At 35.3% G+C, this 26,940-nt stretch overlaps 2 protein-coding genes across 2 annotated transcripts in view; one reads left to right on the top strand and one right to left on the bottom strand.

Annotated features, from left to right (window-relative positions):
• LOC140155082 (sushi, von Willebrand factor type A, EGF and pentraxin domain-containing protein 1-like) overlaps window positions 1-268 on the bottom strand; it is a 29,010-nt gene extending 28,742 nt beyond the window's left edge. The window contains exon 1 of the mRNA XM_072177774.1: window positions 25-268. Coding sequence (XP_072033875.1) covers window positions 25-97 — 73 coding nt within the window. The 5' untranslated portion in view covers window positions 98-268. The remainder of the gene's footprint in view (window positions 1-24) is intronic.
• A 5,896-nt stretch (window positions 269-6,164) lies between these two features.
• On the top strand, window positions 6,165-26,933 carry LOC140155080 (mitochondrial intermediate peptidase-like). The gene is made up of 18 exons (XM_072177773.1): window positions 6,165-6,323; window positions 8,412-8,615; window positions 8,739-8,912; window positions 9,090-9,178; window positions 9,808-9,958; window positions 10,203-10,385; window positions 10,971-11,176; window positions 11,706-11,766; window positions 12,020-12,072; window positions 12,712-12,865; window positions 13,434-13,597; window positions 14,108-14,147; window positions 14,602-14,644; window positions 15,046-15,191; window positions 15,632-15,760; window positions 16,202-16,267; window positions 24,016-24,211; window positions 24,708-26,933. The coding sequence occupies exons 2-18, from the start codon at window positions 8,424-8,426 to the stop codon at window positions 24,773-24,775; spliced, it is 2,115 nt and encodes a 704-aa protein (XP_072033874.1). The 5' UTR covers window positions 6,165-6,323; window positions 8,412-8,423; the 3' UTR covers window positions 24,776-26,933.
• The last annotated feature ends 7 nt before the right edge of the window (window positions 26,934-26,940 follow it).

The raw sequence follows: 26,940 nt of genomic DNA, 5'->3' as shown, positions 1-26,940 counted from the left end.
AATGAGAGTGGTTAAGTACTTTACCTTGGTTCCATGCAAAGATTATACAGATAAGTACGACACTCTGTTGTATCCACAAACAGTCAGACATTGTCATTGAATCCTACCAAATTCAGTCCGCCAACAAAGATAAATCCGTGTTCTACATGTACATTTAGTCGTAGAATATTATTCTATGGCCAAATTAATGGCGGAGAATGGAACGAAAGACGTGCAAATGTCACCTCTATCGATGCACATGTAGTCAAGAAGTACCAAGTTCAGTGGTGATTGCGTTGTCTTCCACAGCAATGCTATTCACCGAAGCGTACTATTTGTAGAACAATGCCTAGTATAGAAAGACCTTGTTGCATGAAAAACGTATTTTAAACCATAATAGGGTGCCAATACAATATCATTTGACCTTTATTATTATTATCCTTTGTTTTTTAAGTTGTTTTTTTTAATGCAAAGAAGTTCAAAGACGGCCGGTGCCCGTACAATTTGGCTTTCGAATGTAGATTTTCCCAGAATTTGAAATAAAATAGAAAAAGATTAGGAATTGCAAGGTTATAGAAAAAATTTCATAGTTGTAAGATATTAGAGGGACGAATTATCTCAAAGAAAAAAAACCCGAATTGTATTAGGATGAGAAAAAATAGTAGAAATATCTTTCGGAAACACCTAGCTGTTTCAAACATTAGTCACTTATTGTTGGTTTAAGCTCGCTCAGTTGATGTGTTTGGTTACTGTAGATATATCTGCAGTTCTTACATCCACTTCAGTCTGTTGATTGAATACCATACATTTAGTCTTTTTGGTATTCATGTGCACTGTGCAGACCTAACCGTAGAACAGCTTTCTCTATCCTTTCCAGTAACTCCCGAGCTTACAATGACTGGCAGTGTCAGATATTATGTCGTCAGCAAAGTCCAAATCAGTAATGCATATAGCGGCCCAACCCTTCTACTGCGTCTGGGATTTGATCTAATAGCCAAGCACAACAAACAGACAAGGCCCAAGAGTATCTCGTTGAAGAACTCCTGCAAAGATATTGAATTCCGCTGTTTCTCTATCAGGAGCAACAACTTTTGCTCTTGTGTTCTGGCAGGTGTCTTCTATAGCTTTTACAATTATGTTGGGTAGTCAATAAGTATTTTCGAGTATTTTGACCATTTCCCTCTATGTATTGTATTGTATTGAATGCCTTCTTGAAGTCAATAAATGTCAACGGTAGTAAGATGTTTGGCCTGAATTCCCTCTATTATTTTTCTGAGTGCAAGAATCTGGCGTACAGTTGGTTGATCTGTTTTCTCTAAATGCGCATTAATGAGTTTGCTGTCTAATGTGGTCTTATCCTTTCAAGCAGCATGCCTTTGTAGTTTGCAGTGTTGCTGAGATCCCCACTTTTCGGTACAGTATAGAGATAAGGTTGCTGAGATCCCCACTTTTCGGTACAGTACAGAGATAAGGTTCATTATAGACCACTGATCAGGATTTTCGTTGCTAACAAATGCTCTGTTGCAGAAGTCAAGAATAATTTAATCCAGGTCATCTTTTTATGAATTCCATCTTCACCAAAACTTTTCCCTTCCTTAATGCTTAATGGCCTCCTTTGGCTTTTGATATTCTTCCGTGTCAAGGGATCAGTTCTGATTGGTATTCTTCGAGGACTCGGGTATATCTTCCTCTTCATCAGTCACTAGTTGTGTGCGGGTACTTCGCAACAGAAGGTGCGAATTATACTTTGTCCACACATCACTTTTGTTCTGAAATCGATAAAGTAATAATCACACACAATTTTAAAACAACATCTTTTGCACAGAATTCAATGGGATTTGAAAAGTGAAGTGGCAGTTGAAACTCTGTGGTGATGACACTTTTCTAGTGCATGATGGGAAGTCCTTAACTCATCCTCTGACCCGTTGCTGTGCCACATGTTCAGTAATACGTGTCTTGTTACTAGAAATCATTTCAATTAATTTCTTAGGAATATGTTTTATCATCCTGTATTCATTAACTTTACAATTGGTGTTTTCAATTGCTCTTCTTCTTTCAGATAGAGTGGTTTTCCTCACTCATCTCAGAAAGTAAGAACAGCAAACAGAAGATTGCCTGGGACAGTTGACGGACGAGGTCGACCTCGCGATCGGTACATGTAACCACCTCACTACATTTCTTTCCGACGGTTGTAAGAATCATGCCTACGCACTGGATACAGGAAAAACGGTCATAAAAGTACGAGGGATTTTTTTATAATTTCATCGTGTATAGCAGATAATTTGTTCTTTCTAGTATATAGGCCTATAAAGTCTTATTCAGAAATAACTTCATCATATTTCTCTAGTTTAGCCTTTTCAAAGCTAGGCCTGATGACTGCTTGATTTTGCTAAGTCTCCAGTTCAGAAATGTTTCATCTATGCACTCATAGAAATGACTTGTTCGCCTTGTTGGCGCAATTCAAAAGGAGTAAGTTTGGACGACTCAAAAATGGTGTAAAAGTTGCCAAAACAAAATTCATTTTAGTTATCCGAACTTAAAAAATGCTGAAAAAGCTCAAAAAGTTCCGTCAACTAATCAACTTTGTTGGTATTACTTAAAAAGTTAATTGATGTAAGTCGTTGCGTCAACTTTTTAAGTAATGCCAACTTCTGAATTCAAGTTCAGGGAACTTAGAAAAATAAACAAGGTTCAAAGAACCAATTAGTTGAGTTATTGTAACTCAACATGTACAAGTTGATGTAACTCGTTCATATTAAGTTACTGGTACGGTAGGCCTACTTATTGTTTTGAGTTATTCCAATTTGGTACTTTGTTACTTAATTCACGTAATTTGATCATTTTCTGCACAATTAGCAGTATTCAAATACTTATTTTTGTAATCAGTGCAAAATTTTGTATACTATAGCACACCTCTAGAAAATTATGCTAACCTAGTTTCATTTTCTGAGTTGTAACAACTCAATAAAGTAAGTGCAAATGAGTGCGACCAACATAATGATAGCGCGTTACTCAAAGTTGTACGCGTTGGCATATTACTCGGAAAGTCAACGCAACGACTTACATCAACTTGCTGAGTAATGCCAACGAACAATTTCTATGAGTGTGTTATAACCTCATAACATTCCTCATCTACATCTCTAACAAATTTAAGCGGTAGCCCTTTTAAATCGGCATTAAACCTAATGACCATTAACTCGAGTTAGGAAAGTCTGTGGGTATAATCCGGGGGGCATACCGGTAATTATTGTTCATGTATTCTTTTCCCGTTATCTACTGAAGATAGCATTTAGCGTCTTATCCCAGTCACGTTTTACATTCTGTCATGTTTGGTGTCTAGATTTTTATTTCATCACGTAGCGGATAATTAAAAGAAATTTTTAAAGCCCCGTTCAGAAATTTGATATCTACTAGTATTGTATTACAGCCTCGTTTTTAAGTTTAAAAACACCTTGTACAGACAAGAGGTAAGAGGCAGCTATTCTTGAAGTTCTTGTTTATTGCTGTCAATATAAGCTTGTGATAACAATTTGGTATAGTAGCTAGTAACACTTCATCATGACAAATGGAATATGCTAGCAGTGCTTGGATTGGTGCAACTCCCACCTCACTAGCTCAGCTCGACTGCATCCAAAATAAAGCTAAGTGTGTCATTGGTCTGCCAACGAATGAGTATGAAGATCATTTATTAATTGGGCTACCGCAGGGCAGTTGGAGCAGCCACCCTCTTCTATCGTATGTTCTAAAAGGAGGCCCCGTTGTTATGCCAGCTGATGCCAGACATCTATGTCCATGACCCCAGGTTGCGTCGGTCTGTGAGATCTCATGACCTAGTAGCAGTGGAAGTCCCAAGATCAAACGTTGTCAGACATGAAAGGTCATTTCTACCATCTACAGCTCAATTATGGAATTCTCTTCCTGCGCGCCCAAATTCCAACCATTTGATCAAGGGCCAGCTTCTTCAGCAGGGAGGTTAATCACTTTCTGTGTGCTTCCTCGTCAGCAGCTTCTAAACGATTTTTTTGTCTCTGCTGTTAATGCCCAGTTGTGCCATGTCGTTAAAAAAAAGGGGAAAAAAAGGCAGTCAAGCCTGGTTCAAAGGATATAATTATCATGATCTGGGAAATTAACTGTCAAAAGTAAAAGGGGGAAAATATGCTGCCCTATCATGCCTATGGGCCGTTTATTAATAGATGTCTGTACTGCCTGTAGATAAATATCCTCACCAGCATGCAGCAATCAGCATTATACTGATCTCAGCTCAGACCTACAAAAGTAGATGCTTGCTTTTCATGAACTGACATAAAACGTGATACACATATAGTAAAATGACAAAAATCACACCATGTAGGCCTATCCAACTGAAGAAAACTTGTACATACGGTATCATGTAGGCCTATAAGAAAGTATAGGCAGCCTATACATTACAGGGATTTCATATGTGACAAAAACAAAGACAATATTCAGGGTGGGTAAAATTTATAATGGGTATAACACAATAATAATTTTAAAATAAATGTAATTTGATATAGCCTACTGGTACGCCATTATTGTTCTCTGTACACTTGGCAATGGTTGAGCAGATAGCGTAAGACACCTTAGGCCGTTACTTGTTTTGCATAGATCTATATATCATTTTTGTAAATCAGATTTATTCCGTTTTTTGGTTTTTCATAATTTTAACACGGAATATGCCTAAACCTAATTTCTTCCTTAACGGATACGCACCGTGACCACGTTTTTCAAACTGGCTTGTAGTTGTACCCGATGCCCAGACGGGCCAGACCCGATGACCCCTTTTTTTTTGCGTTATTGACCTATACCTATTACTAAAGCCACGATTTCTCCGTGTTACAAAATTCAAAATACGTGTTACAATTATTGGACGATTTCCCCGTGATTTTCCGTTTTTCACTATAAAGCACTGAAAAAGCTTGAAAAGTTCAAACAAACATATGTTTTAAAAGCGTTTTTTTTCCTTTTACTTTAGTATGGCCAGAATCTTGCATCGTAGGCCTAGAATTAATACTAGAATGAATTGTTTAATGGTTGATTACTGCTAAATAATCAATTTTCTTTGTTTTATTTTGCAAATCAACACAAAAGTTAGACATTTTACACAGTTTTTTTTACTATTTTGTGGCATTTTCAAATTTCCGTGAACAAACCCCGAATTCCGTGATTTTTTCCGTATCGCGGAGAAATCGTGGCTTTACCATTGACCCCCCCCCCCTCCCCCTTTTAAAAGATTCAAGTATTCAATGACCGGCTTTTTCTTATTTTAATTTTATAGGCCTAGTGTGGTGTGGGCCTATTGTGTTCTCCTCGTGAAATAGCTTGATAATTTCTCACAAATCCCCACTGAAATCAATCTGTTGCTTGCAATTGCTTGATTCAATTTCCCATGGTGGCTGAGTTGTGTTTTCGCAGTTTGGCACCTATTTATGACAATGTCCCCCTTTTGACAATGTGCCCCCATTTTACACTTACCCCAATGCCCCCCTTATTTTTATTTTCTTTTTTAAAGATTCGATGACCCCATTTTCAGGTTATGTACTGAATGACCCCAGATTTTGGTTAATGTACATTTTCCTGAAAGCCCCCTACTTTTTTAACATGGCCGAGGTACTGTAAAATGGGGTAACTTCGGTCAGCGGGGTAACTTTGGTCGGTCAGATAAATTTGTTTAAATGGTTATATTTTCGTATACAGCATTATTGTTTTTAGTCATATTTGGTGTCAATTTGTTAAGAAATATATTTGGAAGAAATAATAGTCGCTCATGTCCAATTTCCTCGAAATTTATGAACAAAATCAGGATTTTTAACCAAAAATGAGCATTTGAGCAAATGAGCAAAGTTGCCCCAAATGCGGGGTAACTTTGGGCAGGCTATTTGTAACCCCTAGGGCATCGTTACAAAAGTAGGCCTATTTAAGATCTTTTTCAACTTCAAGGTGTAGAAGGGAAACCTAATGTCATAAAAAAGAGATAATTAGAAATATAATTGATTTTGTTTGAAAGCAGTGGTTTAAAAACTCTGAAAAGTGCCCAAAGTTACCCCATTTTTATACGGTACATCCCCGTCTGTGGTCCAGATAGGGAGTGCCTCCCCCGGATATGAGCCCTTGACATCGCTATCTTGAGTTATTTATTTAGTGCTATGCGCCCTTATTGTGATCACAGGTTGAGATAGGGAAGGTCATGATTTTTCATGTTCGATGTAATGAAATGTATTTTGGCCTAATTTAATGTTATACAATGTCCATCGTACTCCCCTGATATTAGACGAGGTTATCAATCGTTCTGTGTGTTGTCCAACATCACCGGGCGATATCATTATCAGGTAAGCTTAAAAAAAATTACTGTAAACACTGTCGAATTTTGCACCTTGCCGATGGCTACAATCCAGGAAAAAAAGGTTGGCACACTTTGCCTGTCTTTTGGTATATCTCTGCCCCCCGGTTAATAACGCCAGCATCCGAGTACGGTATTTTGACTACTTCCCCGCGCCTGTGCAATTACGCAAAGCCGAACGCGGGGAAGTAGTGAAAACTTCCGCACCCCTACTTACTACCACACGGTGTCTCGACCCCGCGCGTCACCGTTCCTTCAGACGTAGCATTATGCTACACATCGGCGATTCTGCAGATGTGTTTATCGTGAAAATGGCGTCAGAGATCCTTTAATATAGAGATAGGACACTCTCTACAAACTGCCTATACCATGCTATACCGCTACCCTGTGTAAAGATAGTCACTTGTGCTGAGCATGAAATTGGTCACTTATCGCTCACTAGTCACTGTTCAAAATGTGACATCTACACCAATTACAGTCCCGAAACTGTCTACTTTTTAGCCGACCTCAATTCAAACATTTAGTGATAGTTAAAAATGCGATCCCCAACCCTTTGGTTACCTTTGGACGAATTTTTGAAATCTCCATGAGTCTCCGTGTCTGAAATTCCCGGTACAAACATCGAAAATGTCGCAATTCTCAGTTCTCGGTGATGATACTATATCCGCATCGCTGTTTTCATACATGAATATGCATATCTCTGACCCCTGTAAGGTCAAAAACGTGGCGTTGATTTCAACCAATCCGATCCACCGTTTAATAAGCAGCTTGATACTGATGTCATATCTGAGGTGACCAGGAGGCAGGAGCTACCATTTTGGTAAACTGAACTCGACTCGTGCGTTCTTTTGGTTCACATAAATCGAACAAAATTTTCAATAACGGGTAATAGTATGATTTCAATTTTTATTAATGAAGTTACTTGTAGTTTTGAGGAATGACAAAGTTGTTTTTGGAAACTTAGATGTTTGTTTCAACTGATGATGTAGGATCGCAAGGTGAGTGAATTCGTGAAGAGATTTGCTTGTTTGAGTGATAGTAGGATACGGGATGTAGGCTAGTCCTCTGTGTTTGACCGGCTCCGACGTCTCAATTCACAACGTCTCAATTCGTACCTGCTTACCAGACAGCAATACTGCGTATTGCTGTATGGAACCAGATATACTATACCGCAGCTGAAGACATGCAATTCGCAAGCGTCGTCGCCGGCCAAGTCTTACTACGATCGTGTGATGAGAAGATACCATAGAGTCCTACATAGAGATCTGAGGAAGATACAGTCCGAATTGACCTAGTGACCTATAATTTATCAGAGAATCACATTTTTAGAGTATAAGTCCGCCCACCGCTGTCAATCATTCTAATGAACAAATAAACAAGCTCTGGCAATGACGTAATCCTAATTATAAATGAGAGAATCACATTGTACATGTACTGTCTGCTGTACCATATGTCTTCCAACAAGTGCCGGAGTGTCGCGGGCCTGATGGCGTCTGCTGCAGTTATTTGGCCGAGATTACTGATGGATAATAACACGCAAATCTGATGTTTTATGAAACAAAATGTTATTTTGGAAAGTTAAAAAGAAAATTTGAATAATATAGGTCAAAATGTAAATATTGATTGAACAGAAATCCTGCAATAAAATCAGGTAAGCAAAATATTAAGCTTTAAGTTATTTACCATGCCAGCCGGCATGTTGACATGTGTGTTTTGACTTTTGTTTACGATTTTACCGTGATAGTGAAAATATTTATGAGTTACATGTATAGTAAAACAAATACAACATGTTTCATTTCGGGGAAGTAGTAAAAAAACTACTGGTCCCTTGGTGTTGGATGATTTGACTACTTCCCTCCGCTGATGCGTCGGGAAGTACTAGTTAAATCATCCGACACCTCGGGACCAGTAGTTTTGACTGCTTCCCTTCAAAACATGTTGTATTTGTATACTGTCTACATGTATGCATGTACCACTACCCAGCCCTCACCGATTTTTGGAGATTTTCAAATATTTTTGTCATTTTTCTTCTTTGCTCCTTTACTTTGTTTCTAAAAATTGTTGTTTTGATGTACAGTAAACGCTCATCATGGCTGCTCGCAAAATCTGTCTCCAGCATCGTCAGTATATCACATTCATGCAGAGGACAAAGAACACTATGAGAGCATCCCTGTCACATAATAAGCATCACAGCAAACGTTGTGTAGCTACATGGTCTCCGCTAGGTACAGCCTTCAATGTTAGGGCCAACAGAAAGTTGAATGCAAATCAACACAATGTGGTAAGTTGATAAACACTTTATTTTGATTTGTCATCTGTGATATATTTTGCCAACTATATTTTTCATCTCAGGGAGATTTGTTGTGTATGTAGAATTTACTTTTGTAATAATGTCTTCTTGCAGGGCTTGTTTGAAATGGCTGATATGACTAGTCCAGAAAGGTTTGCTGTAGCACAACAGAAGTCTCTTTCTGAAGCTGAGGACTTGGTGAGACAAGCAGTTGAATCTCCCACTAGCCCAGAGATAGTGGTCATGTTTGATAAACTCTCTGATGCATTGTGTAGAGTGGCTGATGCTGTAAGTCTACATTCATTCTTATCTATTTATTTTCATAACAATAGTCTTAAAAATAATACAAACCACTGGTTGTCCCAGATCGCATTCAAGCAGAAACCAGTAAGTCATTTTGAAGTGGGTAGATCTTGAGGACAGGACTGATCATGTTAATTATTGTTTTGTTATATTGCATTGCAGGCTGATTTCATCCGAGTAGCACACCCAGATCCAAAAATCTGCCAGGCTGCTGAGAATGCTCTTCTGAGTATCAGTGCTGCTGTTGAAAAGTAAGGTGTGAAAGTATTTATATACATGTACTAAAGTTTGTTCCGCTTATAGGCAAAAAAATTTGTTACATTGTGTATTGTTATAGAATGGCATCCACTCAGTCGGGCACAGCACTTAATGTGCTAGTCGTGTAATGCACGACTTATGTGAATATATGCAAGTGTAAGTTGGGACTTTATTGATGGGCGCAGTAACAAAAACCAAATAATTTTCGCCTATTATAAGCCGAACAAACTTTAGTCAGGGCTCATGCATTTATTTTTTAAGTCAACCTTGCCCATTGCATAATTGGAACCGATGGTATGGTCCACAACTCCCCCTCCCAGTTATAAGTTGAACTAGCCTGGACATTTTAAAAACATTTTTTCTAGGTGTATAACCATTCCATTTGTTTAATTTGTAGGTTACAATGGTGGTGAAATTATTTTTAAGTTAAAACATACTCAAACATCCAACAACGGAAGATCTTGAAACTACTAACTCAACAAAATGAGTATAAAGTCACAGCGACTTATGGCGGATTTCGTGGGAGCAGGTCACATAGATATTTAAATTGTTGTATGTAGATTTTGTTCTTTGATTGCATGAATACTGAGCTAACATCAAGGATGTCTACTTAATCTTACAGATTGAACACATGTCCTGAGTTACATCAGTCACTCAGAAGGTTACTAGATAATGACAAAGTCTTTTCTAGTATGGATGAAGAATCCAGAATAGTTGCCAAATTATTAATGTTTGATTTTGAGCAAAGTGGAATTCACTTGGAAGAAGCAAAGGTATTTATTATTTGACAGTTTATCCTTATTTTTAGTAAACCTTGAATATCCGTAACTAAATTCTGATTAGCTTCATTGGCAGCAGTACATGGGTATACAATTCAATGATTGGTTTGTGATTCAGCAAGAAAATCTTTCAAGTTTATACTATACATACCGGTACTTGGTATGTTCCTCTCTCAAGTTTTGTGGTTTAATTTGTTAATTAAAAAAAACTAAAAAAATTGTTTTGTTGTTGATTTAGAGAGAAGAGTTTGTTCATCTGAATGAAGAGGTTCTAGTCCTTGGGAGTCATTTCATACAAGGCACACAGACATTCAGTGAGATTCAAACCAAACACTTACCTGATCACATGAGGTACTTGTTTACAGTGGATGGAGATAAAGTCAAGATAGGGTCCTTGTATGCAGACAACCCTAATGATTTGGTGAGTTCAATTTGTTTATCAATTTGTACATTATTAATGTCAGAACTTTTGTTGGTGATAAGACGTTGTTTGAATGTGTCCATTCTATTGGTAAATTAATATTTATCTGACTCGATGTACTTACGTGAATACCAAGTCATTTGAATAAGATGCAGTTGACTTGAGGCCAGAAATTAAAACTACCTTGTATACAGTGGATATAAAATGTTACATTGCAAGCCTTGGTTTGCAAGCCTTGGTTTGCACAGGTAGCTTAATTCAAGATCGCAAGTGTATGACATTTCCAAAGTACTGATTTGTTTTCACTTAATTCTTGAGACTAACTGCAATGGAAGACTCATTGTTACTGATCAGGTTACCACCTCGGATGACGGCTATACAAGACTGTGTGTGCATTATTTGTTCTTGTAACAATTTGTCATAGTAATAAATATTCCAAATTCAACATTGCTTGTAAGCATGCAATGGAGTATAACAAGTCATGTCAAGGGTGGCTTTTTGAAGTCTTATTCCCACCATTCCTGCTTTCATTTTTCATGCTGAAAATTTGCATAATAGAGTAAGTAACATGTTTCTATTTTTCAGATTCGTGAAGCAGCCTTCAAAATCTTTTTATATCCTGACCCTGGACAGGACCAGGTATTAAACAGGTTATTAGAAGCCCGACATAATCTAGCAACATTGGTAGGCTTTGATTCCTATGCACAAAGAGCGCTAAGAGGAACTATGGCAGGTACACCAGAAAATGTTATGGAATTCCTGACAAAGACTGGTGATGGGTTACTAGATAGGCAAGTATCAGGCAATCTTTATACATATTGATTAATAAATTTATCCATAATTGGGATGGAATCATTTAATGACACACTTGTCAGGATTAATTCATTTATTATGTGTATAAGTGAGACAAATAATCAAAAGCTTTTGAGGTCTTTTAGTTTAGGAGATGGTCGTAATCATTATATGTTTTGATCTTGATGCGATCAAGCCAAGTGAATCTGATGTCAATCAAATTAAAAATTTAGTTTTCAATTTCAACACATGAACCATTCTCAGAGCTTCATTTTGCTGAAAATCCCATCATAATTAGACTTACAGTTTCAGAGATATGGCCATTTTAGTGTTGCTCAGAACAATAAAATTCAAAGGAAGTTGAATACTATTATTGGCTATATCTCAAAATCAATATTCCCGACATCTGACTCATTTTGCTTGATCACATCACATTATTATTACAACAATTACAGTTGATTTCATACAACAACAAAATAGATTATATAATAATTAACTGTTTGCTTTTATGTTTTACTTTCTTCACAGGGTTTCAAAGGAAATAGACATAATGAAAAAGACAAAGGGGCAGTACAATTATCGCGACTCTGTAAGTGTGAAATTTGATACGTAATTATAAACAAGTTTGGGTTGCTCTTTAATAAAACAGTGCCAGGGGTATAATGTTCAACATGAATCTAAGAAAGCACTTAAAAAGTCATTTCATATAAATTCAAGTAGCTTATTGCTTTCAAGTTAGAAATGGTCCCAGCATAGAAAAACCTGCAACTTTGGAGTGACACATTCAAATTGATGATGTATATTGATAAATGTTTCATTTTGTTTTATTGTTTATTTTTCAGGAAATTCATCCATGGGACCCATCATTCTATATGAATACTGCCAAACATGATAGGTAAGCTTAGTGGTTGGATATCTGGGTATGTTGTCCCTTTTGTAAAAACAATTCAGGTGTGGGTATAGCTTTCAGCTCAGCAGAGGAAAAGCACAACAAGACTTTTGGGAGGATTTTATACTTTAGTGTGATGTCAGCCTGACCAAGAGAATATTTTTCTTGAAATATGGAAAGGAATACATGTATAACAATACCTGAAAAGTAAACTTCATTTCTAGTACTATTGTCATGCTCCTCTAACATGAGACCCAATTTGCTGTTGGCTACATTTTCAACGAATTAATGCTAGATAATGCCTGTGGGAAATTTCATCTAAAGGAAAGTTTGAGAAAGTCAGTAAATCTATCTTGGGTATGAATTCATGATATCATATAAATTATCTCTTGTTATTGAAGCCAATGAATAAGACTGCAACTACGTCTCAAGCAAGAGCTGTAAGCATTCTTATATTCGTTGTAAAATGTGTAGTCAAATAAAATACATGTCAAAAACATACATGAAATCTTGTAATAACATTAATCAGAAAATATCATCAAAAAGAAGTATTCAATTAAAATTGATTTACTCCCATGTCTTCCCCAATCAGTGTCCCATAATCACTCTATTCTATTGTTCCTGCTTTTGTTAATTTTGTTTCAGGTATAATGTGCGGGGATCTGGATACCAACCATACTTCTCCCTTGGAGCTTGCATGGAAGGTCTTAATATCATATTCAGTAATCTCTATGGGATACAACTAGACTCGGTAGAACCTGAAAATGGAGAGATATGGGCCCCGGATGTACAGAAATTGGTGAGATTATATTAATATAATTGAAAAAATAAATACTAGCCTGTGTATTGTCTAAGAAAAGTAAAACTGCTGAGTGGAAGCAATAAAAATGTGATGCATGATGTTGAATGTTTAGAAAAGGTTTGCTTTCCTGAGATAAAATGTTAAAAGGGTACTAAAGATAAAAGTTTGAGTGCATTTTTCTTGCTGTGTGTGTGGGCGGGGGGTGCAGCAACAAATACCATATTCAACATTGGACTTCGCAGACCTACCAGTGGAACTTTTTTTCCTTTTTTTCTTTTTTGTTATGGTTGTTCTTTTTAGTTAGACTTACCTTTCAATATGCCCATAACATATATTTATTTAGCATATTGAGATCATAACTTTTGAAAAGAAAACAAGTGACTTACGTTTTTGTTATCAAAGTGTTCCTTGATAAGCCAAATATTTGAAATGTTAAGTGAATAAGAATTCTGTCTAAAAAGTGTGTAGCGGTGAGGGAAAATACAACACATCAATATGTTTATTGTCATAAAATTGAAATAGTTTGTGGTATACTTTTTCTTATCAAATATATATTGTTTTCCAGGCAGTAACACATGAAACTGATGGCATCCTAGGCTATATCTATTGCGATTTTTTTGATCGTCCAAACAAACCGGCACAAGACTGTCACTTCACAATACGGGGAGGGCGCCGCTTAGATGATGGATCCTATCAGATACCAAGAGTTGTCATCAACTGCTGCTTCCCGTAAGAAAACAATTTACAATTTTATAAGATTAGTCCGATTACTTAGAACAAGTTTGCTTGATATGGTGTGTGAATGCGAAAAAGGGGTTGTGATTGGTAATGTTTGTTGACACTGCTGTAAATACCCATGGAGATTTTATGCAACAGGAAAGAGAGAAAACATCCGTTACTGCAAATGATGATATTGTCACATTTTTGTAACATCTACCAGGCCACAGTCATGAATTAATCTGTTGTCTCTTGTAAATCTGATACTATGTTGGGTGAAGCTTCATAGCCAAATCTGTATACAAGACACCCTGAGGATTTATGTGCAGGCATGTTTGTACTTAGATTTTCAGTTAGGTCACATGGAAGATATTCAGTGAGACCTTCATAACAAAGCAAATAATAAGCACCCCTTAAAAATAACTGTAGCATCCAGAAACCTAATTAAGTGGAATGTGGTACCTCTTCTTGAAAAAGCAAGTTGCTACATACTGATTAATATTTCTATGTTTTTATTTGCAGATCTCCAAAGCTTGATGCACCTACACTATTAACTCATGGGGTAAGTTTTTACAACTATCTCTGTCTGTCTGTTTGTCGTTCTGTCTGTCTGGCTTTCTCCCATGAATCTTTTCTCCCCTCTTTATTGTTTCGCTTTCTCTATTCTCTGTCGGCATGTGTCTTTTGTCTCTTCTTTCTCTTCTCTGTTGTTTCTCTTTTCTCTGCTGTTTCTTACTCCTGTCTCTTCTCTATCTCTCATCTCTATCTCTCTATAATTCTGTCTCTTCATTGTCTGTCTTTCATCTCTCAGTCTCCTTACTCTCTCGTTCCTTGCTTATTCATTGTTTGAAGTTCAAACATCAGTTCTGTTCTGTTCTGTTCATGTATGTGTTTCCTCATGAACAGAATATTGAAAATGAACCTTAGCCATTCTTATACAGAATCATCAAAAGTTAATTATAGTTTTTTATTAGCATCAGAATCATCACATGTTTCTTATTTCCTTTTTTTGACAGAACCTGGAGAATTTATTTCATGAGTTTGGTCATGCAATGCACTGTAAGTATTAGAAATATGCACAATAAATTTATATTTTGATTTATATGTTGGTTAGAATTAAAGTATTATAAGGCAGTGACGCATATGCTTGGCAATCATGCTTAATCAATTTTGATAAGTAATTTGGTAATTTTAGTATCCATAATTTTACTCAGACTCCGAAATACTTATGTGTGATATGCATCAAGCCATCCTTATTGACTGAATAAGAAAGAAAATGACCAATCTTCAGCTGAATAGACTTAATGCAAAAATCTTTTGCACAATGCACAAAGAGATAAAATAAAAACAGATTTTAAGAATGTAACCCTTAAAAATTCAAATTAATTTTGTTTGACAACATCTCATTTTGGTGAACTGCGCCATAAATATCTGTTTTGATTGATACTGTTTTAACCCAGCCATGTTAGCCAGGACCAGATACCAGCATGTAACAGGAACCAGGTGTGTGACAGACTTTGCTGAGGTGCCATCTATCCTCATGGAATATTTTGCCAATGATTATAGAGTACTACGCCAGTTTGCAAAACACTATCAAACCAATGAGGTAGGTTATCTATGTACATACTGTTATTCCTTGTCCGAGCAAAGCAGTTGAATTTGGAAGCTATGCTCAACATACAAATGCAAGCAGTTAATGCTAGCAAAGCAATCAGTTTTTACATAAGGAGTTTGCAATGTTTGTTTGAAAAAGTCATGTGCTATCATGGTCCGATTTACCTATTACAAAATAATCACTGATAATGAACCAGCATGGGAATTGAACCTGTGAGTGACCTTGTGCATACTAGGTAGACATCCAAACCATAATATTAGCAGTCCTGTTACACAGAAGTGAAACGTTTGGCCTTTGAAGGTAAGGTAAACAAAGCATAATTATTTAACGCAATGTACACTGGCCTGTCAATTCAAGTCAGTGATTGCTCCAGATAGTTGATATTTTACTGTTTATTTACAAATTGTTTGTCATATTGTTTGTTCATGTAGACTCTACCAGAAGAGGCTATCAACAGATTGTGTGCTTCCAAGAAAATGTTTTCAGCATATGAAATGCAGACACAAGTAGTATATGCCATCATGGACCAGAAATACCACGGCAAACGGCCATTGGAAAAGGTAAACGCCAAACGATACCTCCAGATTAGGATTAGTGTTAGCTTTTCTCTGTATCCAAAAGCATCTTCTCCATCACCAATCTTTAAGAATATATTTGAATGTAACAAAGTCTGTGTTGTTGTGATCACTGTATACTGATGAATAACAGACTATAAACCCTCTGCATCCTCATGTTTTAGTATTACTTCACTGCAAAGGGGAATGTTAACAATTTTTTACACTGCAAAGCCAATTTTTGCATCACCATGCTCAGCAAATCATGTAAGGCACTTCTGCATGTTGGATATATAGAAATCTGTTATTCAGCATTATGCACAAGTCGCAGCAATATATTCCAGCTTTTCAAAAATCAATCATGCACTAAAAAGAATATTTTATGTCCTAAATTCACTAAATAATGTTTTCATTTTGTAATATTTTACTTTCTTCCTTATTTTGCAGTCAACTACAGACTTATTATTTGAAATACAGCAGCAGTTCTCCAGCCTGCCACCAGTTCATAACACAGTAAGATGAATTCTAAAATAGTGGTTTTTAAAATGGTTACTAACTTTTCAAAATTTGATTGTATGGAATTGACAGTGTAATCTGTTATCACCAACCAGCTAAGACTAAGGATGTCATATGGTGTCCCATGTATATTGCATTAGGGCAGCATCCATAAAAAAACACCTACATTGTGCTATCTTTTTGTTAATAATGCTTATGCCCAAATAAGTACAGTGTACTTTTTAGTTTGCCACATGTGATCACCCAACCTTATCAATCATATTCTTTTGATTTGAAAAGGAATTAAAATGTCAAGGTTCTAATCCCCTGGTTGCCCAACAAAGCTCGGTCAATCAAGAATTGTGAAAGTGAAACCAATCTCTGCCATTGCAGTAGATAGTAACTTCAAATCCATACAGTAAGTCACAAATGAGAGATAAGGAAAAGCTTGAATAAATGTACCTAATTAAAGTGACTTATACACATGACCTGTGCATGTATTGGAAAGAATCAAAGTGTTGTTGTAATTGTCTTCAAATAACCCAAAACTAGGCATAGCATGACTATAGGGCCCCCTAAATACTTTTTAAAATAAATCGAAAAATATTTGACGAAATGCAAACATGTAAAAAAGTATTACATGCCAAAATTTTTGTAAGGATTTTTGATAAAGCCAGAAAACCAGTCAAAGTAACTGGGCCGGGTCATAGCTGGTCATTATACTCCCTAAATCACTGTAAATGAATTAGTATCCATGTTAACTCATCCCTGCTCCTTCATCACTGTCATCCTAGCCCTATCTGCCCTCTCGACCTTACATCCTAAAAACACATTATGATCTTTGGAAGTGTGCACAGATATGCAGTGTGTATAATATAGCACTGTAGTGGCAAAGATATAATTTACTATGCATGCACTTGGGCATCATTTACTGGTTACATCCAGAATTTGTATCGAAATAGAGTGTTTCACATATTATCCACTTGGTATAGCCTACGATCATAACTTGTAGGCCTATGCCATTTGAGAACTAAAAGTTATTAAAGATTCCTTTTCGTTTGATTGTCATCATGGCTAGAATCAGATCTTTTTCTCTCTTTCTTTTATTTGGTTTATTTATTAAATTCATTTGTCAGTTACATCAACAGTGGATACTTAATAATAATTAGTTCTCAATTATGACATACATGATAGTATCTCAAAACATTATTTTTTATATATTAAATACAAAATTTGAAATTTGAAAATTCGATTGAAAATGACAACCACTTTCACTGATGGTCTGATCAAGTTCATAATATTGGTACTTACACTTAATCGATAGAAAAATATACATGTGTGCACATATCCCTCCAATATAAGGGGATATCATTTTCTTCGGAGGGGGGGGGGGTCCAAAATATACGAGGGGGGGGCTTATAGAATTTTTAGACCAAAATAGGGATGGTTATAATTTTTTAACACCCAAAATGGGAGGGTTATAGAATTATTATTAAGGGCTGGTTGCTCAAAACGTTTTGTGCGCTGTGTGAGCATAACAATTTAAATGTGCGCTCAATCTTTCGTTATATAATGCAAAGTTTTTGCGCGGTCACCGACATATTTGGGACTACTCCCCCCCCCTTCCGAAGAAAATGATAGCCCCCTAATATACACTACATTTGAACATGATAAGATAATCAGTTTTTAAATTCAAGTATATTGCACTATCGGTACCTCTACACACTTTCAAAGTAAGAGATTTCAAACAATGTATACCTGTTACTGTTACTATGACGATATAATATCAATTTATTGACATAGAGCTAGCTCATCAACATCTTTGAATATATAATATAGCGAGAGCATACAGTATATGAACGGTATATTTATTGTATGTTAAAAGCATAAAATGCTACACTTATTTCTTTTGACCTTATATTAAAATCAAAAATCTCATTTCAAGAAAAGAAACTGCAATCCATGTTTAAAAACTGCAAAAGTCATTAAAGGCCTAGTGATCCCAGCAAAGGTGTAAAAAATTGAAATTGTTTTTATAAGTTGCTTAAAAGTGAACGATAAGTCATTAAAATTGTCATTAGGTATTTTTAAAATCAAACATTTTGCAAAAACAAACAAGGAAAACAGCAGTATAACAAAGTTGAAACTCCATTCAAATACATAATGTAGCCAATTTAGAGAAATGATATATAGATTCATGTAATATGTCTTATTTGTTTTGAAACATAATGGACTGTGCAATAACCATAATGATACATAAGTTGTGAGAGTAACTTACATTTCAATGTATGCCATATATGAGTTTAGTTGATTTACACCTACTTTTCGTTTTTATTTACCATGTTTACATGTACAACTTTCTAAAACAAAGTATAACCAGGTACGGTATTCAAGATGAACATAATGATGACAGGAGCCAAACTCAGTTAAACTTTCCATAGCTGTAGTTTTCGCAGTTGATTGCATATGAGAAGGACTTTAAAGTAAATTGCATTGATTCAATTATTGCAATTGCACTCAGGCCAGAATCCACAAAAACACTGTCAATTTATGTGTACCTGCGTCTGTGAGAAGAACTATGAGAGAGGGATACCTCGCCCAACAAAGTGCTGACTGCTGATGAAATACCCGATTTTTATTTTTTTTAAATTTTTGCAGCATGATACCAGCTGATACTGAATCACAGTATAATACACTATTTGGATGTTTGCACTATATAATTTGGACATTTTGAGGAAAATACCATAAAACGTTGGACACATTTCAAGAAGTGCGTTGTACTCCTCGAGAAGGTCAAAATAAGATTGTAATAAACTAGCCTCCTTCACTGTCCAATCACAGACAACGTTATAAAAGCCTTTGGAAGTATTAGGCAAAGTCCATAAAACTTTGTCCCAGTACAGTTGCCACCTGTCCTGCAAATAGATAGGACAAAATTTTCCTTATCAGCAGGCATTTGTCCTATCCCCTACATTTTTGTACCACTGTAAATCCTCGTTTGGTTCTTCTTCATCATCGCTGTCTTCTTTGGGTTCTTTCATAACTGCAACATAAAATGACACAATCACCTGGTAAATAAGTGGCCTTTAAAAATATTAAGGAAATAGTGCCTAGATCTAAAACATGTGTATTGTAATCATGTTAGATGCCTCTGCACTGTGTCCAGACAGAGTACCAATCATTTTAAAGACTAAATTTTCTAAACGCATTCTTGCCTTCACTTTATAATGTGTAAAATGTGTATAACCATTAACCAGTGGACTTCGGGTATATATATAAATGCGCATTTATAAATGCGCACGTGACATCTATAAGTCGCCATACCGTGTTCAACGATGTAAGGTACCGGATGTGCACAAATTCCACACGCTTATAAAAAGTATAGGCGAAAATGACAGGTTACAAGGAAAATTGGTTTTGAAAAATAGTGGCATTGATTGCAAAGGGCAAAATAATTTGACCCGAAACATAAACTCTTTATTTGGATTTTCCATTACGGAAAAAAAAAATTTATGACGGAAAAGCTAGATATAGCTGATTTAATAAGTTATATTTCATTATTTCCGTGCTAAATGGGCGTGGCAATTGGCCATATTGATGACGAAATGTGATTCTTACTGGTATTAAGGTCAGAACTGGGTAGCTGCCGATGATGTTATTTGATAATGTTTGCACGTAGGGAACTTAAGGGGCTGTCGTTTTCTTCGGAAGGAAGGGGTCATGGATTTATTTATATGGGAGTCAAGATAAGTACCCCCCCCCCCGTAGCGCCGCCAATGAACATAACTCTGACCCTAATTTTAACTCTAATTATAACGTAAATTGAGGAAACTATAACTTTAGCCCTTTTCGGTATAATAACCCTCTCAAACTAATAGGCTAGATGTCCCCGTTCGACCTCCTCAATTCTAACTTACTCATTCGCTCGCAAATGGACAAAAAAACAAATTCAAAATGTGTTTTTAAGCACCTTTTGTGTCCCCATGCTAAATCGGTAATCTGTACACCCTTTGTCACCCTTTGACGTACAATTTAGAGTATAAACACGTAGATGACTGTACATGATCTAATCATCCCGGCTGGAAGATGTTGAGGAAGACTTGTATACTATACATCACGCTCATACGTTATATGACAATATGACGTACAATCACGTATGTGATGCATGGTTTGAGGTTTATTCAGCTAGTAAGTTGGATCTCGTCATACACATTATTGTCATGGTATATTGTAATTGTATACGTCAATTTTGTTCAGTTTGATTCAACCGGCTTATAAAGTGTTACTTTACACGGAAGGGGAAAGTTAGCAAAAAAACAATTAATTTATGAGTGTAAAAGGGGGAGGGTGGTTTTGGGGGAAGGGGGGGGGGCAAATAATATTTATAAAATTATAAGTAAGGCGAGAAAGAGAGAAACCCTGTTCTACGGGCGAACGGACCTTTCAAGTAGGGTCGGTCGGTCGGTTGGTATAACCAAAAATTTTTGTTTTTCGTCGCATAAAAAAAAAAAAAAAAAAAAAAAAAAAAAAAAAAAAAAAAAAAAAAATAAATAAATAAATAAATAAATAAATAAATAAATAAATAAATAAATAAATAAATAAATAAATAAATAAATAAATAAATAAATAAATAAATAAATAAATAAATAAATAAATAAATAAATAAATAAATAAAAAAAAATAAACATTAGTTATGTTTGTAAATTGGGGGTTTTGTGCATTAATCATGAACCTTTGATATTCATGATTTATCCTTGCAAATTTATAGCATCGAACCTCCAGCCAATGTTCCTTGCCAGTGCTAGCCACGAAACAAGGTCACAACTTTAGCCACTCCTTCAATGGTCGCCATTTCAGTGATTGACAGTGATGTAATGCAAATATGGCGCTGGCCATCTGGTCACGTGCGCATTTATAAAAGCGCATTTATATATACAACCGAAGTCTACTGATAACAACTAAAATATTGAGAGATAATGTTTAGCCACAGAACATTTAATTGATGTTTTGGAATTTGATATGAAACGATTAGCTTCTAAACATATTGACAAAGTGAAAGCAATAATACCGTACCGGTATGTTCAATAGCTAAACACAGTTTATACATTATAATGCTGGCCTTTACAACAAATCTATAACCAATATAGGACTCAAATAAAGAAAACAGTAGTAGAATGAAAAGACATTTCACATATATCTTTACATTTTTGTCTATACAAAAAAGGATTTATTCTTATATCGGTAGTTTTCTGATTTAACTAAAGAATTCTTCAGATCGTTACAATCTATAATAAGAATTAATCTTTTTATGCATCTAAAAGTCACTGGTCTTTGGTAAAAAGTGTTTTGTCAACTTTCAAGTTACATTATAAATGTACAATGTTTTCTGCCAGAAATTTTATAAATCATTTTTGACCTAGAGACTACATTATTTTAGTGTTTTGAAGAAAATCAAAAGCTTTTCTGTGTTTGTTCATTTGGTGTGATCTTTAATGTATAAATTGGAAATGATATTTAATGTATCAAGGCGGGCAAATAAAGATGGAATAAAAGTCTCCTATATTGGCAGTCAATTATTCTACAGGCATACAGTGGAATAATGGAATTTTGCATTTTGTTTCCTGTCTGGGATGCAGAAATGAAACCTATATAAAATCAATAATTCCAATTGCATACCTTGTGATTTGCTGTGATGTGCATGATCTTTATACCTGCCATCCACGAGTCTTCATTTTCTTCATTGCCTTAAAGGTAAAATGATAAAGATAATTGATATTATACAGAAATTAAAAGTATTAATTGCACCCCTAACTCAGACATGGGATTCCCACCAATTTAAGCCTGTTCACTCTAAGAAATATTAAAAAGTTCTAAAAAGGTTCTAAAGTTGTCCTCTCAGAAGAACCCTTAGAGGTTCTCTAAAGAACCAAAAATGGTTCTAAAATTGCCCCAAAATGTGATACAGAACCATTTTGGTTCATTGAAAACCTTTAAAGGGTTCTCCAAAATTAAAGAACTATTTTAGAGGTTCAAGAGGGATGGTTCTCCTGAGAGGACAAACAAGGTTCTGTCTAGAACATAATATTCTTAGAGTGTATTTGCTTGCCAAAAACGAAAAATCGAAATAATAGCAGTGGGAATTCTCAAGAAGATAATTGTGTTCATTTGAAATGACTAATTGGATTTAAATAAACAATCTTGGTGTAACTTTTCCTATTTACTATTGTCCCAAGATTTCAATGAAATTCTCCCCCCAATTCCCATGGTTTTTTTTTTTCAATGAAATTCTGACCTGGGAATTCACAAGTAAGCACACACTAAGGCGGTGTGGTTAATTTTTGGAATAAGATTCCTTAATTTGTCATATTACTTTCAAAAACATGCTCTGTCACCCAAAGACATGCTTTGTTCCAATTTGCTCTGTAATACAATTCAATTTTAACAGAAACTTTCATTTATGACTTATTCCATTTTGTTTTTAAATATTAAAGTAATTTAAAACTAGACTGTTCTCACACATGACCTTTTAATTTAACTTAAATTTCCCTCTCACTCAAAAAGTTGCTGTTGATAAATTGCAATGTTAATTCTTATACATATAATAAAAAAAGGGATTCATGCATGCTGCAGTTTATAACTTTATTGTTATTAAAATATTAATTATTATTATTATTATTATTATTATTATTATTATTATTATTATTATTATTTATATTTATATTATTATTATATTGAATCGACAGCAAACCATGTTTCAAAGTAGAAAATACCATTTAAATTTCATTTCAAATTTTTTAATTAATACAGAATATCACAAACGGTACGTGTATAATAACCAGTACTGTAATAACTTCATGAATAGTTTTGTTTTTTGTTAAAAAGCTTTGGCAAAACATAGGCCTACACGTCAAACCTCACTGTAATTTACAGTTTACAGGAACAAATTAAATTGTAACAACAAAAGAAGACCTTACCTCTATAGAGTGGTTTTAGCTATGTGTAGCATGTTAGCCAATGCCTCATCTCAGAATCTTGACCACCTTTCACAATTCTCTACACTACTCCGGCCATCCCATATTTCCCTCTTCCACATCATCTTCACCTCACAACGTCGTTACCCCAGTCAATAAAATTCCTTTCTCATTTGTTGCTAGTCTGCTACAATATTTTCTCCTCCTCTATTCCACTTATTGTATATCCATTTTTCACGTTACTTCATTTCCTAACACTTGCAAATATAATGATAAATATTTCCTCCTCCTCTAGTTAGTATCTCCATTTTTCATGTTACTTCTTTTCCTAACACTTCCAAGTATGTAAACAAGTTTAAAGTCACATATCTTTAAATTATATACTTAGTACATGCACACCCCTCCAGTTTATACACACACACATACTATTTCCCCACATAAGCTATAAAGGTCGGTCAAGATCAACTAAGGCCAAATCTGGGGTATGCTATGGTAATTAGGGTGGATCAGAATCTTCTCTGGGTAGATACATCAAAGTGACAGGTGGGATTTGGAGAGCTGTCAAATGGATACTAATGACTGTAAGTCTAGCTACAGTAACCTTATCAAAAATCCTTACAAATATTTCCTCATGAGGGGGTAACTTATATAAGTCGTTTACCCTATATTTTGAATGGTAATCAGCAGTGATTGGCAAAACATAATAAAAGTATGTTGCTTTCCTGGCTGTTATTAAACATATATATACTTCATTTAATATTTGAATTGTTGATTTTGCACTCCACCCCAATGCAGGCTTGGCAGCTAAGATTCGGTCATCTTGTTGGTTACGGCGCAAAGTATTACTCATATCTGTATTCGCGTGCTGTAGCAGCTAGGATATGGCATGAAGTGTTTGCTGTTGATCCATTCAGCCGTAGTACAGGGGAGAGATATAGACATCAAATGCTAGCTCATGGTGGAGGAAAGGACCCAGTAGGTCTTGTTGCAAGTAAGTAGAGCTCTGTATAATGGCATGCATTTTTCATTTTGGCTCTTCCCAGAAACTTTTAGGTGAGGGGGAGTTTTGATGCAAAACTACACAGGAAAGTTTGACCAATATAACCAGTATAGCACAATTTAGGCAAAAAAAAAAAAAAGTTTGTCTCTTAAACATTTTGCAAGTAAGCTTAAGAGTTTTTTTAGAAAATAAAAGTGAAGTGCTATGCAGATTTTTGTATTCATTAATTTTAATTTTATTTTTGTGGTTTTTTTTTAATTTTTTCTTGTATTTTTGCTACTGCACAGCCACTTTTTGTAAATAACTAAAAAAAACATAATAAAAGGCCCAGTGCATAGGGCTATATGCTAAGATGGCTTTCAAATACTTTAGCATGTGGATTTGTGAGACGAATCTCTCTTTTTGGCCTTAACATACACAAATTACTTGTATGATTGACCAGACAAATCAGTAACTTTTATTTACATTTCATTTGTTTATTTTACAGATATGATTGGAAAGAGACCTACTACAGATGATCTTGTGCAATCATTATTGGATGAAGCCAAATTATGAAATCAAACTGAAATAAACAGCAGGATATATATTTAGGGAATTAAAGCCAGAAATAGCTTACTGAATCAAATCATAGAATTCGTATGACTGCCTGTGTGAAGTACATCACATGCCATACTGCTGCAGCAATTTTGGAAGATTTCATTTGTGGACAGAAGTGCAAAAACTGCCGCTAATGTGAACACTGAACATTCTATACATGTCAAGTAGGATTGATTATTGCTAACTGAATTGGTAACTGAATTGAACTGAAGTCATTCAGTGATTTTATGTAATAATAGAAGTTAATACATTCTTTTATACTCATTTTACGTCAAATGTCAAGTTTTTCAAAAATGCCAAAACCTGGCTTTATTTTGGCTAATCTGGTCATAAAAATCAAGTCTTCAATTTTACCATTTTATGAAATGAAATTTCTTTTATATCTTTTTACACTGCATCCCTCCTAATTTGGACTCTCCAATATTCTAATTGGAAATCAGGCAATCAAAAATCAATCTTATCAAGTCTGTCATCTCAGTAATAAAATACAGTAAGCAGGTATCACTGTGCATGCCCAAGCCTGACAGAAATTGGAAGATTCATAAATATATGATTGCAGAAAACTAATGCAGCCATGGTGTCTTGGCCAACTGGCATGTTGTGGGTATAGCCTCACATTTCATACCCCATGGTTATCATTATCTTGCCCATTGAATAAGTGACAATAATGGCAATTCTATCAAAATTTATTACTGAGGTAAATTGCTGATAGCAATCAATAAGCAAATGTGATGCATGCTGGGAATGAAAAGGGCTCAAGCAGATTCTGAGCATGCATAACGTTCGCTATTGGCAATATATACCTCAATGTTTAGGGTTGTGCAGTGCACCTAGTGTATACAAGCATAAATGCAAAAGTTGACCCATTGGTCATCGAGCGCGTATAAGAGACATCATTCCTTCTACGCACTTGATGATCACGATATGTACATAAACTAGTTTCAGGTTCTTCCTGTCATAGCGTAAAGGGGGGGGGGGGTGACCTTATTGGTTAAGGATATGGATTTCCTTGAAACTTATGTACTATGCCAAATATCGTACCCTTTATGCATCCGTGTAAAGTGTAAAAAAAAACGAAAACATTTTCAGCGTAAATTTGGTTAATTAGCAAAATTGGAAAGCTAATAATGTGATGCAATCAAGCTAAATGAGTCTGATGTCGATCAAAGTCAAAATTCAGTTTTTAATTTCATTACATAAGACTCGTAATTAGACTCACAGTTCCAGAGATATGGCCATTTTAGTGTTGCTCAGAACAATAAAATAAAAAGGAAATACTGTTATTGGCTATATGTCAAAATCAATATTTCTGATATCCAACTCATTTAGCTTGAAAATGAGTGTTTGTTGTAAATATTGATTTTGAGATACAGGCAATAATAGAGGTTATCCATGTTCTATAACTTAAGCTGCATATCCTATCAGCAACTGCTATACCTTGTTTAGGACTTTCAAAAGAAATACCTGCATGTGCAACCATGACTGTTTCAAAATAGCCCGCCAAGTAACTCCGAGGTCGTGCATTGAATTGGTTTGAATGAGGAATACTACGGGAACCAGTGCCTTTTGTTAGAAGTCATGCATGAGTAAAGTGGATAACCTCTATAGTATTCAACTTTTTGTATTTTATTGTTTTGAGCAAAACTTATTCAAGCCTTAATGTACGATTTCTGTCAAATTTTAATTTTGTTATTCTTTATTCAAAATGTTGAAATAATATTAGTAATAACTGCCGGGAAGGATTGCTGTCCATTTTAAGATGACATAACAAGGTAAAGTGAAAGAAACCCCACTAGATATTTTGGCCATTCAGCATGCAGTTCTATGGGAGGACATATTATCATAATTTTTAAAATTATGATAATATATCGAACTTTGCTCTGTTGACCTACAAAGACAACAAATTTGGCCGATTCCATTTAGGTGCAAGTTGGGACATGTGTAAACATTACAAATATGTAAAAAAATCAGGTTTGAAAAAAATTAACCAATTTCATATTATAAGATCGTACATTAACCCTAACCCAACTAAGACTCACTAAAGCTCACTATTAAAACCGCTCTGCGTGCATGCATTCCACGGGACTTGATGACGCATCAGACCAAGTCATATATACCCAGGG

Source organism: Amphiura filiformis, chromosome 6, assembly GCF_039555335.1.
Source record: "Amphiura filiformis chromosome 6, Afil_fr2py, whole genome shotgun sequence".
In the NCBI taxonomy this organism is placed as follows: domain Eukaryota; kingdom Metazoa; phylum Echinodermata; class Ophiuroidea; order Amphilepidida; family Amphiuridae; genus Amphiura; species Amphiura filiformis.
Note: the sequence above shows the minus strand (reverse complement) of the source record. Positions and strands in the feature narration are given on the sequence as shown.